The sequence below is a fragment of the Nothoprocta perdicaria genome, unplaced genomic scaffold (genome assembly GCF_003342845.1).
Source record: "Nothoprocta perdicaria isolate Ctin4 unplaced genomic scaffold, notPer1 scaffold_184, whole genome shotgun sequence".
NCBI lineage: Eukaryota > Metazoa > Chordata > Aves > Tinamiformes > Tinamidae > Nothoprocta > Nothoprocta perdicaria.
Genome location: NW_020455027.1, coordinates 189,798 through 207,842, shown reverse-complemented (window position 1 = coordinate 207,842; position 18,045 = coordinate 189,798). Strand labels below are relative to the sequence as shown.

Below are 18,045 nucleotides of genomic sequence, written 5' to 3'. Positions count from 1 at the left end.
CTGGAGCATTAACACAATCCACGGAGCCAAACACATCCACAGAATCATCCTTGAGGTCCACACAAGAAGGGTATGGCCAAGAGCTTGACCAACAGAGGATATCCTGCCAAGAGGTACAGAGGACTCCTTGATTCTTGGATGTGGAACAACTACCCTTCGAGATAATTTTTTTCTTCTTCCTTCCCTTTGGATTTATGTAATTCCTTTGAAGTATATGAAAAGAAGGTTCTTAGTAGTAGTAAGTAGTAGTAAAATAAAGCACAGGTCCTGAAAATTCCAGAAGAGCACTCCAACAARGTAAAATAAAATAATATCAGTTTTACTTGAACTTCCACCTGATCCACAGAGGCAGCTTCCAGACTTGATGTCATTTGAGTGCCAGGTGACCCTGGCTTTTGGGCAGTGGATGGAATTTAAATGGCCTCAAGCTTCACGGGGGCTGCTGTTTTGCTTAGCAGGATACAGAAAGCTCCAACCACATTCAAACATTGAGGAAACTTTAAAATTGAATGAATGAATTATTAATGAATGATTTTTTTAGTTCCTCCAACATTAGTCACCTGGTGGAGTATCAGCTTTTTGCGTTATTTTCTTACACATGGGTGTCTAATTTTACTTATGTTCTGTTTTGGATATTAAAGCAGGTTTCCTCAATTGAATGCCATGGAACCTGAAGTTGAAAAATGATTTTCCTCAGCTCCCCACATACCGAACAGAGAGAGACAGATGCTCCAGAAGCAAGTAATTTTGACCAGAAATAAGAACTCCTACTTACCATACCAATACAGCTAACCAGAAAATACCACAAACTTTCATTTTGCACTTTATTTATTAAGAAACAGATAAAAGTAATTTAAAAAGGCATAGAGAAATTACACACTTTGAACACCATCAAAAGAGCAAAAGCATCTGATATTTAGGAAGTAATTTTAATTCTTATTCTTCAACATGCCCTATATAACAGTATTCTACAGCAGAAAAAGAAGGATACATTTACAACTTCAGTATCTTTATATTCTTCTTTAATCAGTCTATGCAAAGCACTAAATGCTTCTGTCTTCTGGGTATCCAAATGCATATTCCTTATTATAAGGAAGAATTTGTTCAGAGAAGGGAAAGAAGAAAAAAGAAATCTGCAAAGCTGTTTAGTCTTCAGCAAAATATTCCTCCAGTCCCTCCAGTTCTGCATCAGTTGCTGTACTGGAAGAGACTGGAGTCGAATTTGAATTCATGCTTTCTTGACCACTGCTTCTTTGCTGAGAGTTTCCCAAATGAGTTGGTTCTTTCTTTACCTCTCTACCACCACTCAATAACCTTTGACTTTCTGCAAAATACTGATTAGGATGATTCAAGGAAAATCCAATGTCTTCAATCTGCAGGTAAAATGAAAGAAGCACTAGATTAAATGAAAGAAACACTAGATTACAGTATTTATTTCAAAAGCCCAGTAAGATCAAGGTCATCTCTGTTCTACCAGGACCGGGATCAGCACCCTGAAACTCTACAGGATGCACAACCAACACCAAAACAAATATATACATTTTCTTCCAGTGGTGAATAACACCAAAAACTAGCAAAATGTACGTATATTTATTGTTCCTTTCTAGTGGAGAAGGACTTGAGAAAAATACTGCTTTTATACAACAGTAAAAAATCCCCAAACCTGGTATACAATAAACGAAGGAGGACTAAGGGTCCTATTCTGGTAGTTTTCTATTCTGATTATTTTCCCTTTTTGCTGAAAGGTGGGGCTGTTTCAAGCACAGTGACTGTGTGTACACACAGAATGTCACTTGAGGACACAGACTGTGTCTCATTTAACACGCCAGAACCACCAGCGCAGGTTTCAGGCACTTGTGAATACTGTGAACCAGCAGCACCGTGTTTTCTAAAGGGAATCCTGATTAAATACATAACCACAGTATATCTCATCTCTATCAAAAACACGGCTACATATGTAGCAATTTAGTTCAGCCATGAAAAATATTAACAATTATTAATATGTGACTCCCCATTGAAAAATACCTTAAAAAATGAGTGACAGTCTTAGACCACTAATTTGGGAGTGTCCCCACAAAAAGGCACATTAAAAATGTACCAAATTTCATTTCAATTTTATCTAAGTTCCATAGATAGCCTTCATCCATATTTTTAATTTCCATTATATGAGAACTTAATGAAAAACTAAGTTTCTTAGAAGAAACTCTGTTTAAGTGGTTTTTTTTTTATTTTGTTTTTCTTTCTTTTTCTAGATAAAATATAGAGGTAACTAAAGAGTTTCTTCTAAGAAAGATTTCCTTAGGCCAATTTAGGAAACATTTTTTAAGTCTTATATATTTGTGCTGAACTCCTCCCTTCCCAACAAACTAGAACAAGCTGCCAAAGTGGCTCAAAGGGAGCCTCCGGCAGCGCTTTCGGAAATGACGGAAGGCATCTGGCTGAAAGCTACCACAGATTTTTTGGTTAAAAGTGTAATGTGATTCTATGCACCACTTATTTTCTTTTAATTCAGTGGTTTCTAACCACTAAAAACTCCACTGGATGAAGTATGGGCAGCACTGTTTTCATGAAGAGAATTCTGTCCATTTGTTCTACCATCTTGGAGATCCTGAGGAAAGACCAAATTTTGCTGATAACCATCATTTATGATACTGTGATGAATCAGTTCATTCTGTTGTGCATGATTCTGAACTAGGGTCAGTGAATATTCCCCTGACGAGAAAGGGGACCTGCTCTGGCTGTAGCAATAAACACAGGCTGGAGCACAAAACATGGAGATGGAGCATATACAAATGCCCTTGCTCTTTTCAGTTAGACAGCTCATGCTACTTTAAAAAAGTTTTACAATGTTAGAGTATTCTAAAAGTTGCTTTATTAATTTGGTCTAAGTATACGAAAATTAGCCTAGCAGAAGCAGAGAAACTAGATTTCTAAGTTTTATCCATCCACACATGTAAATTCACCTGGAACCCACCACGTCCAAAGAAAAATGCATTTTCTGCACAATCAGAAACTTAAGCTTGTAACACTTACTGATTCAAGTAGAACAGCCTGTCACTTCAGACCGAATCGTCTATTGCAACTAATAAATGATACTATCGCCAGACTTCTCTTGGATTCAACACATTTTGCACATATTGACCTTCACACCAACGCTAGTTTTACACTTCTGTGACAGCAAATGTCGTTTTGAAAGAAACTGAAGCAATTATTTTGCAGCTGTAGTATATTTGGGTTTTAACCAAGAACTTTTTGAAGTGACAGATGGCAACAGTGCAGCTGATACCACAGAAAAGCCATGAGGAGCAATCACACTGCTACAGTAAACATTTGTGTCAGCCCTGTCTAACTGGTGAGCAAGCCATGTCTGGCATCACTTCCTCAGTCTGCCCCCCTAATCGGAAGATGCTCTAAGAATACAACTACTGCTCTCTTCTAAATAAAATGTAAACTAGTAATAAGCAGCTCAGCAGCAGATACTTGAAGGCAGGTGATGTTGGTCTTGTCTGTGTCATCTCRTATTCCTCTTTGACCAATATTCCAGGGAAGAGGTTCTGCCTCTGRCAGTTTTGAAGCCATTGTACTGCTTTCTGCTGAATATGATACAGTAAAATAAGCTGACTTCACTGCAATTACTTAATAGACTACAGAAAAAAATAAACAGAGAATTCAAAGCACTGTTGTCTGGGGTAATTCACACCACCTTGAAAACAAGCAATAGGAGGGGAAACCCCTCARCATACAGCATTCTTTCATGGAAGGCAGGTTTACTGGTGTGGACAGTGTTCCTACGTCCTCCACTGGTGAGGACCCTCTTCATATGAGAGGGTCTTCRCAAGAAGATTTAGAAAACAGTAAGTCACAGAATCACAGAATTAGTGAGACTGGAAGGGACCTCTAGAGATCATCTAGTCCAGTCCCCCTGCTCCAGCAGGGACACCTAAAGCACATGGCACAGGTGGCATCCAGGTGGGTTTGGACACATCCAAAGATGGAGACTCCACAACCTMCCTGGGCAGCCTGTTCCAGGGCTCTGTCACTCTCACAGTAAAGAAGTTCTTCCTCACATGGAAATGGAACTGCCTGTGTTTCAACTCAGACCCATTTCCCCTTGTCCTGTTGCTGGCCACCACTAAGAAGAGCTTGGCCCCATCCTACCTACATTCTCCCCTCAGGTACGTATTGATCAGATACCCCCTCAGTCTTCTCTTCTCTAGGTTAAACAGGCCCAGCTCACTCAGTCTTTCCTCATAAGATAGTCCCTTAACTATCTTAAAATCTAGAAGTCCCTTAATACTTCAGTCCCTTAATCATCTTGGTTGCCCTCTGCTGGATCCTCTCTAGAAGCTCCACATCCTTCTTGCACTGGGGAGCCCAGAACTGCACTCAATACTCCAGGTGTGGCCTCATCCCAACTGTGCAAAACATACTTTTCTACCAAGGAAAATGCACTCAGATTGACCTCTTTTTACTACCTGGGTGTTTATCATCTGAGCAGACACTGAAGACATACAGTCTTTGAGACAGCAGTACCTTAAGAAAGCTCTTCATCTAATAAGCTTGTTTATTCTTCCAAAACAAATAAACAAAAATATCACCATGGTGCTCACAAAGGAAGGCCTGCTATTATGCTATTAAAAGGAACTGGGTTTGTTCCTTGGAAAGCTGACTGCRATATAAATATTACATCAAATTTACATGTAATTTATGCAGGTTTTTTCAGAACAGTTGAAAGTTATAGTTGAATGATAGAGGATGCAATCATAATGCCTCCTCTTGCCTTTGGAATATTTTGGCGACCTTCAACATGAAGGTACTGTTTGATGATGGTTTCATTTCCAAATGAAATGAATAAAACTGGAACAAGAATAGGAAAAAAAAAAAGAAATTTTCTCACTGAAGTAGGAGACTCATCAGCTGCTAAGCAGACTTATTTTATTTGTGTAAGCAGCACAGAGATATTCCTACTATCGCAAGACTTAAAATGCACATTCTTTTGGAATTTTCCACAAAATAAAGACAGTTTTCTTAAAATGCAATAGACTCTTASGTGCTGATTTATTTTCAGGTTAGTGTTCACTTTCATCTCCACAGACTTCTCGGTTAAATACTGTTTCTACTGACTTAGTTTTACATGGAACATATATTAACTGTATTTCAAACTATACTTTAAAMAGTTTAAAAACAAGATATTGAAAGCTTAAATGAAAAAAATGAATACTCTTCATGTTTTCAGGAAGCAAGCATAACCATTCACATCTTGTAAGACACAAGATATTAACAATAATATATAAACTTTTAAGTCATTATAAAAGTATTTGAAGTATATTTAAAATAACTGAAGTGAAAATTAAATGGATAGATAATGCTAATACTGGGTGTTAAAACTGCCAACAAACTCTGCATTTCMTTCCTGATTTCCAAGGCTTTCCTAAAGACAAAGACGCTGATTATACTGCAACAAAAACTACTAGGTACTTACATCATGTGTCAACTCGAAGTACTTCTGACAGGCCAGCTGGTAATGCATGCCCTTCACTAACTCCAGGATCTGTACAAAGAGCGAAAAAGCAGAAAGGATTCAGAAGCAGCACACATTTTAAACCACAGAAATCTAAATCGTAACTGAKATTTCACAATCTACTATGACAAGGTATTTTGCAAAACCAAAACATGCGTGTAAATAGCTCAGAAAACTTCATGATCCGTGCCATTTCTGTATCCTGCTAATACCTGACAACATTTAGAGGTAGTAGAGGTCTTTAAATACAYCTCGTCTATATAAAAAAACAAGAAAATAAACACAGGAAGATATGCCTGCTCCCTTACTTGTAATTTCATCACCCATAGCTTCAAAAATAAGTTGAATATGTATTTTCATAATAATTCTGACAGTTATTGTCCAACTATCATATTGCAACATCTCTTCCATAAYTGCAGATATAAATCTAGTAATTCAAGTGGCTGAAGCATGAAGCAATCAAGTGCACTATTTTGTATTTTTATTTTCCACATTACCAGTTCATATAAATGCAAAATAAATACTACTGAGCTCCCATCAAGGAAATTTAATGCAGATCCTTTAGACAAGTATCTGTAGGAGGGGAATGCTTTTACATTCAATCAGATTTGTCCTTTATGAAATGAAGTTATTTCTAGTCAAGCTCAGCAGAATATGCAAGTGAGTAGCCCGTTCAGAACACCTATTAGGAAAATCACCCCATCTTTTGTAAATACAATTTCCTTCCCAATTGTGCTTCATGTAATCTCCTCTGCGCTGCACAAAGTCCCATTCTTATCAGCCTAATGCAATGCCAGTTGGAATTTTTGAAGTTTCATCACCTTCTCCCTCTTCYGTATTATCAAAATGTATGTTCTCTCTGCTTATCAAAAAGAAAATTGCTGGAATTAAGAGATAACTTCAATGGACTTGAAAAATAATTTTCAAGGCATGGCAATTTCAAGAGCTTTTCCCACAGTTGACCTTTGTGACAAACATAGCAAAACACCCCAGCTTAAATCCCCGCTGGCCTCATTACTGGATGCCACCTTGTATTTATTGACAGATGTACAAATAAATTCCATTTGCTGAATGGGTAGAACAGCACTACACTGCCAAGAAAGTACTTAACTGCATTGTTCCTCTGTTATAGCCCAACTGATTACATTTCTCTGCCTCTTGCCACTTCCTGTTAAATCCTCTGTAAAATATCAAGGCAAAAGCCAAGCAGGCAATAAAATCTGAAATCTGGCATTGTAAATATACTTATTTTAAAATCTCCCCTACTGCCCTTTGAAAGGGGCTTAAAGATTAGTGTCACATTAAGCAATCAAGGAGCGAAGAAAACTCCTCTATTCTAGAACTTAGTACAGCTCTCTAGAACTTCCATCACATCTTATGTTATTTTCCTGTCTGTTCCTTACAATAAAAATTCACACACTATGTGAAAGAGCAACATTTAGCCAAATGTCAACCAAACTGCACGCTTGCACATACTAAAAAATATAAAAAATAAAACTAGCATTCTGTGTATATTCTTTTAAAGTATCTGAATAGAAAAATAGAAAAAACTAAAATTGCAGATCACTACAGATCACTGCAATTTTCACTACAGCAAAAAGCCAGTTTGTCCAAATATATTTTTCATCTTTTAAAAGTAATGACCAGAGAGCCTACATCTCCAGTTAGCTAAAACACTTGTAGTATTTCAGTTTACACCATTCAGACTTTGCTGAATTTATTTTTTCCARATAAAGCCAAACTAATTCAAATCCATTCATAAATTTCTTAGGCTTTCTTGATGTTATTTTTCATTTAATCGATGATTATATCTAATAAAAATTATTGCATAAATAAACATCTCTAATTTCAGGTGTGAATGCATTTAAAACCTTGAGACTCTTAAGTAACATAAGTAGCAAATAAAATGTTTTATAAGCAAAGACTTCTGACCGTGAAACCCAAAAGCTAAAGTTCTCTTGCAATTTGAGAGGAAAAACAATTAATTAAAGGCTAGTATAAAAAAAAATCCAGGCTATAAACCATAGGTGCTTGTTTTATCAATGGTGCCAACTGTGTCAATATCTCACCACCCTAAAGAGGGATAAAGCCAAGAACTGATGACGGAATCTCAGAATGGTTGARGTTGGAAGGGACCTCTAGAGACCATCTAGTCCAACCCCCTGCTCCAGCAGGGACACCCAGGGCACGGGGCACCTGGTAGCACCCAGGCAGATCAAAGCCAGCTTTTGATTTACTACCCCACAATCATTCACAAATCAAACTACTGCTGTCCCCTGTCTCCTCCTCCACTTCTGAGGGAAAATGGTCACTTCAAGTGACAGATTTCAGAAAGGGCACCACACACACAGCACAGGTGATGGCAGAATAAAAGGGGCACTTATAAATAAACTCTAGCATTGCAAGAGCCTTTCTTCTGGATAAACTATTATGAAACTAGGCCTATTTAAGCCTTTATCCAACCTTACGTTAATCTTAACCTATCTTTAGATAAAACTTGACCCATCCTTAAGGGGAAGAGGACTTCACTGAATTGACACTGCTGAATGATCATATCAGCTTGCCCTGAAGAACTTCCAAACACTACTTTTGCTCTCCAAGAACTGACTGTGTCTCAATTTTTATTGKTCATCTCCACTGCAGATTCACCAAGAAACTACCAGTCACTCTGCCAAGACTCCCTCTCAGACTGGTGCTATGGCACCACACAGGTTTTTCGGCTGTGTCACTACTAAAGCATCGATCTTGGAACATTATACGGTAAGAGAGAAACTCTACTGGCAGTCTACAGGCAAGTGGCTCTTCAAAGTGTTTCTTTGCTCAATGCTGTCAGCATGAGATAGGTATAGACACATGACACAGATATGAAACGGGGCAGATTTCAGGACACAACAGACCAGAAGCCAGCTTGGCTGTAGCCAATTTCAAACGAATTTAACTGATGGGAAGAGGCCTTCCTACACCTTCATTAAGAATTACGGTCAGTTAAAAACGACCAGCCAACATCTGTGACCCTTGCAGGGGAAAGGGGCTACAGTGCAGTTCTTACAGGCAGTAGAAAAGCCAGCAACCAGTAAGCAGAGTAACCAGCATATCTGCAACTCTAAACCAGCCACACCACATGAGAGCCAACTCCTTTTCCMCAGGCGATAATGGAATTGAGCAGGTTTAGTAGATTGATTTTACTACATTAGCTTTTTGGGGAACAAATTATGAAGAGAAAGACAAAGAGAATTGTCACAGAATTGAGTCAAGCTAGAAAGGGATTCTCTGCATCACAGAATCAGAAACTGTCCTGTATTTAGGAAGGAATTATCATTCATAATAAACATTACTTATCATCATTCCTATTACATCTGTGCTTATAATGACAGCACACATTTGTAGCTGTTTTACCACAAGTCTTATGAAGAAACAARCTCTCTCAAGACTACCTTCATTCGCAGTAGCAATTTCCTCTACACATACTCAAGACGTTTGCACTAAATTGCTTTATGCTGCAGGAGGACAAACCTGCTGGAGATACTCTTTCTGTTAATTTTTATGTGTTTTCTCTTTCCCTGCCATCTGCAACTTGCTTTTCCAATTCATTTTTACTGACTACTGATGGGGTTAAGATGGTGTTTGGCAGCTGTGCGCAGCCACCTGCTTTCTACATCTTCAACTTATATAGCCAAGATGTTGCGTAGCTGGATAGTTTGGGCTCTGTAATTACCTATTGTCATTCTCATTTATTCAAGGTTACTTTGTTTTATGGAAAATTGCTGGATTACTTTCTATTTTCAAAAACAGAGCCTTCCTACTATAGATTTACTTAACTGTGACTCTAACCTTTGTTTTATTTCAAAGGTGACTGAAGATATGATTGAGGTGCAGCTGCTGGAACATATCCGAGGCTTCCCCAACCCTGTTAGAAAGGTGCATTTATTTTTCGGTGACATTTTTAACTAACTAATGCTGAATAAGCCTACAGCCACTTATTTTAAAGGAGAGCCATGCCCATTATTACACTGTGCCCTCTAAGTGAGCACTAAGGTAGAACCTGGGCTGCAATCAAGTATGCAAGGAAGCATATAAAATATAGCAAAATCAAAGGCTAAGTTACRAAATAATGAAGATTGAAATATTTACTTCAATTATGTCCTAAATTACAACATATCAGTTTTAGGAACAGTGAGATGGGACATTCATACTTGATATGTTCTAATTCTTTCTTCTTTTCCCCGGTTACTCATTCTGAAGTGATGAGTTATCCCTGTCACTTCTCCTGGGTGTACTTCTCCTTTCCCTGCCAAATAGAAATCTCACATGTAGTTTAACCCTTCAGTTAATGTTAACTTAATCACAAGTTGATGCTACTGAAATACGAAGACCCTTACTGGTCCTCCCCCTATTTAGGGGCCCTTATTCCAGCCATCCCTGCACTAATTATAGACTGAAAATGAACCTCCACCTTCCTTGTCCATTCCCAGGTCGGGATCCTACAGCTGGATCAGCTCTTTGATCCATTTTACCATACGACCATGGGGCTAGCAGCAGGAAACGAATGGAAACTCAAGAGGCAGCAAGAAAGGCAGGGGGCAGGGATGGGGGCCAACAACTTCCTCCCTGCAACATCCAGTTACACTAATCAACTGCTGAAGGAAATGCCCTAAATTAAGCATATCCAAACTAATACAATTCACCTCTGCTTCTCCTTTTCATCTCATCTTGTTCTAAAAGGCATATTATTGAAAAAGCAATAGCACTCAACCATACATTTCTATTACATCCTTATTGTGGTTCAAATATTAAATGCAAACTTGAAGTTCTTTTCCAATTTAACCTTTAACAGTTTTCAACTGACTGCCTACTTATTATGTTTTCAATTGTTCCTTATAATATAAAATCTAGATGCATATACTGAAGGACATGGGTTTTCTTCCAACCTCTTAAAAAAATAGCTCTGCTTTTCAATATTTCTGTGTACTTCTTGCATTCTCCAGGCTTCTCTCTCATGTTGTTCACTTGTTTCAGTGCCACAAGCCAATTGATTACCCTAGAAGTTCAACATTTGTTCTTACCGGAGTGCTTAAACCAGAATTTCAAACAAGTCTACTCATTAAATCAACCAGCTTTCTTATCATTACAATCTCATTTGACAATAGCCCAATATCCGTAATAATTTCCTATCTATTTGCTTCAGCTTATAGCAGCAAGTTGAGGACTRGGAGAATTGAGTACCCTGAAATGCTATCACTGAAACTTTTCAAATAATTAATTCTAACCATTTCRTATCAGCAGCTGCTTTAGAGTATTCTTCCAATAGATGGTGTCAGTAATACCAACACCACAGAACCAGTAAACACACACTAAAAAAGTCACCATTGAATTTGATCAAGAGACATTATATTGAACATTGACCAGAATTTACAGAGGTTTTATTAAGACAGAGAAAGGCTTAGTATTGACCAATTAAACTCACAGTTATCAGCTTAGCTTACACACAAGGGCAGTCCTAATGAAATSAATAAGCATGGTGATGCTTGAAAAATAAACCAAGCAGAGAACAATTAAACAATGTACACAATTTGGCCAAGAAATACTAAGCAAAGTGCTATGTCAAMAAATATATTTATATAGTAAATCAGATAGTAATCTCAGATMAAATGGGAGAGCAATGCTCCTAAAACACAACTTCTGTTCTCAACATATTGAAATGACTGAATAGTGTCGTCTATCAATAAATATTTCTCAACTATGGGAAATTCTTGGCATTTTTTAACATTCATATTTAGCCATACATCAGAAGATCGCTAAAGACGTTTTTCTAAAAGGTGCTCTTGAAATAATGGTATTGTTAAACTTTCACACCATGCACCTTGAAGGGTTGTATCATTTTCAAGCATTTACAGGTGTCAATATAGCACAGACAATAAGTGCCTGAAAGATTTTGGAWGGTGAACAATGGTTCTTAACCTACCATTTGAAAATATTCAAGGGATTTATAATTTTTAAATTAAAGGACTACACTTTCATTTCTTGGTAGCAAATGTGCAATGGTACCTCGTATATCTTAAGATTTGAGGTTTATATCATGATTAACTTACTGGGGAATTCATTTACTGCCGGAAAAGGGGGAATGAAAGGCCTGGTGCATTTCCTAACAATCAGACTTCCAGATTTTGCACTCAGCAGGGAACTGCGAGTCTTGAGCTTCCACCTTCTTGAAGTAAGCTTCTTAACTGCAGAAAAAACCATGTATCACTACTAACCTGGAAAGCAGAAGTCTAACAATCAGATGGTTTGACACCTGTCACAACTGCAGGGAGTCCCATAACTCCCTTGGTATCACCRTCAAGGATAATGAAGTTGGGAAACAGGTGGTTAAATGAACAGTTTGAGTTGCTTTTGCTCAGACTTCACACAGCAGCTTCCCGAGGTGTCGTATGAAAGAAAGATCCCCTGATCTATAAGCATGATGAGGSAAACGATGCAAACAGTTGGGCATGCACTGAAGTGTCCTAAGTTCCACCAGGACACKGCCACCCCATGTAGAGAGTTACCTGTGGCAGGAGCTGTGGCCTGTCGGGGCCAGAAATCTTACCCGATTGCCCAGGAAGGTTGAAGAAGGTCTCGGGGCACTCAAAATGCATTCTGGCCAAGGTGTGAATGTTTACCTTTGCACACCCTTAAATTTAGGTGAGATGAATCTCATCCCAAAAGCCACCTCCAGAAAGTCAGAAACTTTATCTCAATATACCCAAGACAGATTCATTTTGCAAATCATTTCTCACCTGGAGAAGTATTCTCTTTATTTATGACAACTTATCCCCAAAAGCAAATAGCTTCCAGTATAGTCAGAAGTCATATTTAAACAACAGAGAAACTGGAGTCCACATCACCCACAGTGGTATCTGAACACCATTATGTTTGGCAAATTCAATTTCTTTGGCCATTCTTTAACACGGTTCTACTTTGGTGTGATTTCTTAAAAGATACTCAGGCTAAAAAAAATGCAAAAGACAGAGTTAGCTGGTTCTTCTCCATGATAGGATTGATTTCCAGGGAACAGAGARTAACATAGGAGTGAGAATCATAGAATCCTTAAGGTTGGAARGGACCTCTAGGGATCATCTAGTCCCATCCCCTGCACATACAGCATCACCTAGAGCACAGGGCACAGGGCGGCATCCAAGTGGGTTTGAAGATCTCCACAGAAGGAGACTCCACAACCTCCATGGACAGCCTGTTCCAGGGCTCTGTCACCCTCACTGTTAACAGCGGCAGTGCTATTGCATGTGCATTGAAAAAGAAATGTTTTCCAACAGATTTAAAATAGCTCTCGGGCAGTTAGTGCACTTGATTAGTTTTTGCTCAACAGTCTCAAGCTAAGTTCTTACTTGTTTGTGTTTCTCCGGTGAGGAGAATAATGTTTTTTTCATATACTTATCCTTTTGCTACAACAATTAACAGCAGTCACTGTCCTTTGGTGTACATGCCAGAATGTTCTATGCCTTTTCTGCATAAACTAGGTTTTCACTTTTATGTTCCCTTTTTAAAATCTGCTGAAACCTCTAAATTACACTTTATGTCCTTTTACTGCTTATGGAAAGTTATCACAAAGGGTAATTAATTCTTTTTAAAGAAACATATTACAGAAAACAGTGGCTTATATGTATTGAAGACACAGTAGTGTCTTCTACAGTTCTGGAGAAAATTTTAAAATAAACTCCCTGAAATATTGCCATAATCGATTAAACTTTATTAATAAAGTAGAATGAGTATGAAATAGCATGTACAATGAAATCCTGCATTGTACACRCTATAGTAACAAACCAACCCATAATATTAAATAAGCCCGATGACAAACACCAACATGAACTACATGGTGGCTATGATTCTGGTTTAAACCTTTTATAGGAAAGATTTCACRTGCATACTGAGAAATCATAAGTAACATTTACATATATATACATAACCACAGACATTTACATAAAGTAAAAATGAAAAGTTTTTTAAAAATAGCTGAAAAAATTACAGGAAGCTCCAAACAAAGTATACCTTACCTGATTTACTCCACTTTGAGGCACTCTGTATAACTGCAGCTTCTGCTTTAGCAGCTCGGGATCACAGTGGCGGAACGGGCACCCTGGCAGGAAAGGCAGGCGAGTTCACAGGCAAGGCTCTTTCCCCAGGAGTTAGCACAGAAAGGCACCCAAGAGACCAACCAAGCTGCTTCTAATTGTCTAACAGCTTACTAATAGAAAGGTAATTGTTCATATGTACAAGAGCTTTTTTTTTTTAATAATTATTCCATTGCTTAGTTATCATTTAATGTATAATTTAATAATTATCCACTGCATAATAGACTTAAGAGTTCCCTAAAATATCCCAGCACAAACAGCTACCTGGAAAAGAGTTTCAGTTAGTTCCTTGCTTACAACAGCACTGGTACGTTTAATAACATAGTTTAATAACTATGGCATATTAAGCCACTATTCAGTAAGAGCACAATACAATGAGCAGCAAAAATGAAGTAATGGGAGCCAGCTGCTCTTTAAAGTATCTAAAACAAGTGGTTTTGGGATCCTCAGAATTAGTTTTTAGGTACAACTGAATGAATATGGTGAAATCAGTGCCGGTTTTGCATGTTTTCTTAATGCAGAAAGATATTTTAGAATACCCTAGCAGACTTCTGAGTATCAGTTTCAGTGAATTTATGCCTCGAATCCCCTAACCTCTAATTGATCATTATTTAAAGTATCTACATTTTTAAGTCTCCTTGTACTGGGTGTCACAACACATATTAAGTCAAAAGCTATCAAATAGCTATCAAAAGCTATGTAAAACACCAGAACAAGGCCACTGCTGTCTTRAAATTAAGTATTTAGTTTAAGAGACTACAGAAGTAGTGACAATGACAGCTGATATCCAAAACTCCTCCAGAGAATTTCTGAAGGGAACACCATCCTATTTATGAAAAACATGAGCTTGCTGTGAGATAAAAAAAAAAATCAGAAGTAAACTCCAAATACAACTCCTGTAAAATTTCTCTCTGCATTCAAACAGAACTTTTGAAAAATGATTTCAGTAGAAAAGATAAAACTCAAATACTGCGCATATTACACGGGCATGATTATGACTGTTTCTTTGTGAAGGGACRAACAGCACAACTTTCATCATTACCCCATCATAGCAAAGCAAATTTCTTAAGCTTTACTTCTTCAGAAACCAGAATGGCAGGGGAATTATAGTCCATGTTAAGTCTCCCTTGGCAGTACCTGAGTTGTCTCAGGTATGGCTATAGAACTGATGATTTCAGAGAAGAAACTTCCATGCAGAAGACTCTAGGAGTCTGATGTGTCAATACTGGCTAACGTACAAATTTGCAAAGGCAACACGTTATTCCGCAAGCAGAAGTTAAGAATCTAAAAGAACAACAGGGATCTAACCTTCTGAAGACAAAAGGCTTAAAAATTAATAGATTGAATTAGATAGGTTGGCAGTGAAGTTTAAAAGTAATACTCCTTTCTGTTTTCTTACATCCAAAGTAGGAGTAAAGGCAGGAAGGGAAAAAAAAGCTTTAAGTGTAAAACTGATTTTGTCTCACCTGATATTGCTCATCGAATAAAACCAATCACAGAATCACAGAATGGTTGAGGTTGGAAGGCACCTCTAGAGATCATCTAGTGCAACCCCCCCTGTTCCAGCAGGGACACCCAGAGCACGGGGCACAGGGCAGCATCCAGGCGAGTCTGGAAGACCTCCAGAGAAGGAGACTGCACAACGTTCAGCCTGTTCCAGGGCTCTGTCACCCTCACAGTCAAGACATTTTTCCTTAAGTTCCTGTGGAACTTTTAGTGCTTCAGTTTGTGGTCCTTTCTTCTAGTCCTATCAGGGGCCACCACTGAAAAGGGGCCGCCCCATCACTGYCTGCCTTGAGGTATGAGAAAAGAAAAGAGAGACTGCCCTCATTCTTCAGCTAATCCTAAGAAACCTTTGTTTTCTTCTCCAGCCCAGTAATTCCCACTGTTTTTGAAACTGCTTGTTTAGGAACTTACCATGATAATCGCCTTGACTCGGTGGATTGGTCATGATGATCTTCATGCAGCTGTACGGGGTATAATCCTTTCTCTTTCCTTCTTTCCCATAGTTGTGGCGGATGCTGTAAGCATATCCTTTGTCAAACTTAAAAAAAAGAAAAAAAAAGAAAAAAAAAAGAAAAAAAAGAAAAAAAATATATTTATATTCTTACATGCTTTGCTAGCATTTCTAGCTACTCTGTAAATAGCATACTGGGTAATGAACGTAAGTCTTCCAAGCCCATTAAAACAGAGGGAAGGGAATATGAAGTTGCTTAGTGTTAGCATCAATTTTTACGTTATATCGACTTGCACATATAWATTTTACACACACATCAGGAAAGGATGTCATTACAGTAAGACCAAAAATATCCTTTAAAGCAATAATTGTTTTAAACATATGCCAAAATTCTGAAGTWAATGTGCAAGAGTGGATCATTCAAAAAGCTTCCTTTTTCATATATTCACAGTATCAGTCTATAATAATATTCTGAACATTTGCATTTATACATGTCTCCCATACTGTAACACAAAACAATATTTTTCCTGCACAGTCAATGAGTCCTATAGTTCAAATGATGTTGCAATACTGAAAACTTGATGTTGGCATTTACACATATACATATATACACACATGTCAGTATGTTTGTAGTATATCTGTAGGTAACACAATTGGGAGCTACGAAATGGTATATCTACTCTTAAAAAACTTAAAAAATAAGCATAAAATAAAGAAAAATTAGACTATACATATAAGAACAGAAAAATAGAACACTAATACAAAGACCTGCATTAAAATTCCAACCTCTGAGCGAATTTCTTAAGATAAAGGCAAAGACTGTGATGATCTTGCCACTGTTCCCCCATCACCTTGGACCCCTTCCCCCTTCTGTGCAAAACACAGAGGAAGGTCTGTTGCAGTTGCTTAATAAAGAGCATTTGAGTAAGCAGTAAAATTAAGGGAAAAGCAAATCTTGGTCCTTGTGGGATGTATTGCTTAGTTTGCTGGAAAATTAACACCCTCTTAACAGTTGTGCTCACTGAAAACTTGAGCTGTACTTTTCACATCACTTGCCTAAATGCCCACAGAAGTTGCTTTTATTACCTAACTCATTATTTTATTCTGAGAGCAACTCCTGCAGTAAGCAGAAAAGCTTTATAGTAACATGTCTAACCACACRTCCTGAAAACAGGCTGGGAAACATGGTCTTCTCATCAGTTTCTTGTAATCCTGCCTGATCTTTTGAGGCCATTTCCTGTTTCATTTCATCTGCATGCTCTTTGGGGCATGTATTATATATTCTTATTGTGAGTAGTAGAGCAGTAACAGTAAGATCTCCAGAGAAGGAGACTCCACAGCCTCTCTGGGCAGTCTGTGTCAGGGCTCTGTCACCCTCACTGTCAAGACATTTTTCCTCAAGTTCCTGTGGAACTTTTGGTGCCTCAGTTTGTGGCCGTTTCCTCTAGTCCTGTCGCTGGCCACCACTGAAAAGAGGCCGCCCCCTCCTCCTCACTGCCTCCCTTGAGGTATTTATAGACACTGATCAGGTCCCCCCTCAGCCTCCTCTTCTCCAGGCTGAACAGGCCCAGCTCTCTCAGCCTTTGCTCACAGGGCAGATGTTCCAGGCCCCTGATCATCCTGGTAGCCCTGCGCTGGACTCTCTCCAGCAGCTCCACACCCCTCTGGTACTGGGGAGCCCAGAACTGGACACAGTGCTCCAGAGGTGGCCTCACCAGGGCTGGGTATAGGGGGAGGATGATCACTTCCCTCGACCTGCTGGAGACKTTCTTTTCCCTTAGCTGTGTTACTCTAGCAAGCATGCAAAATGGAGAGAGAAAAATCCCCCTCTACAGCAAGGCCTCTTGCCAGTGAAAGCATCAAGGTAGAACTAGACATGTTTGCAACTCACAAAAATGAAAGAAGAGGTGGCGAGGTGCCACTTGCAACTTATTTTGCTCCTCCAAATTGATACGGTGGGCTTGCTATACAGGGTCCTTGAACAAAATAAAACAGAGTATGTGCAGAACAGTCATCCTGCACATCAGTTTTTACAGCATCATTCTAATTCCTTATAAATTCCTTGTTTGTAAACTATTTCAGGAAATCAACTTCAAAACTACAATCTCTTAGATCATCATTATAGTAGAAAACTTCTAAAAGATGAAAACTCAAGATACAATTCCAAGCTTGGGGGAAAAAAAATAAAGAAGTAACTATCTGCCCTGTAAGAACTTTTGACATTTTATTTTAGTCTAATGTGTTGTTCTTGACAACAGGGCTGACATTTTCTTCCTTCCCGCCCTCAGGAACCTCCCGTCACTCCAGAGGTTACAAAGATCAGCCAGGCCATCCAGGCTGGCTTGGCACCAGCCAGCTCCCTCCACGCTCCCGGCAGGCATCTCACCAGGTTCCACCGACCTGATGAATTTGTAATATTCCTGGATATTTCCCACAGGAAC

At 38.5% G+C, this 18,045-nt stretch overlaps 1 protein-coding gene across 1 annotated transcript in view; it reads right to left on the bottom strand.

Moving 5' to 3' along the window:
* Positions 1-837: 837 nt before the first annotated feature.
* PRIM2 (DNA primase subunit 2) overlaps positions 838-18,045 on the bottom strand; it is a 69,129-nt gene continuing 51,921 nt past the window's right edge. Inside the window, exons 10-13 of the mRNA XM_026036671.1 lie at positions 15,565-15,691; positions 13,570-13,652; positions 5,483-5,551; positions 838-1,373 (exon numbers count right to left, since the gene is read on the bottom strand). Coding sequence (XP_025892456.1) covers positions 1,146-1,373; positions 5,483-5,551; positions 13,570-13,652; positions 15,565-15,691 — 507 coding nt within the window. The 3' untranslated portion in view covers positions 838-1,145. The remainder of the gene's footprint in view (positions 1,374-5,482; positions 5,552-13,569; positions 13,653-15,564; positions 15,692-18,045) is intronic.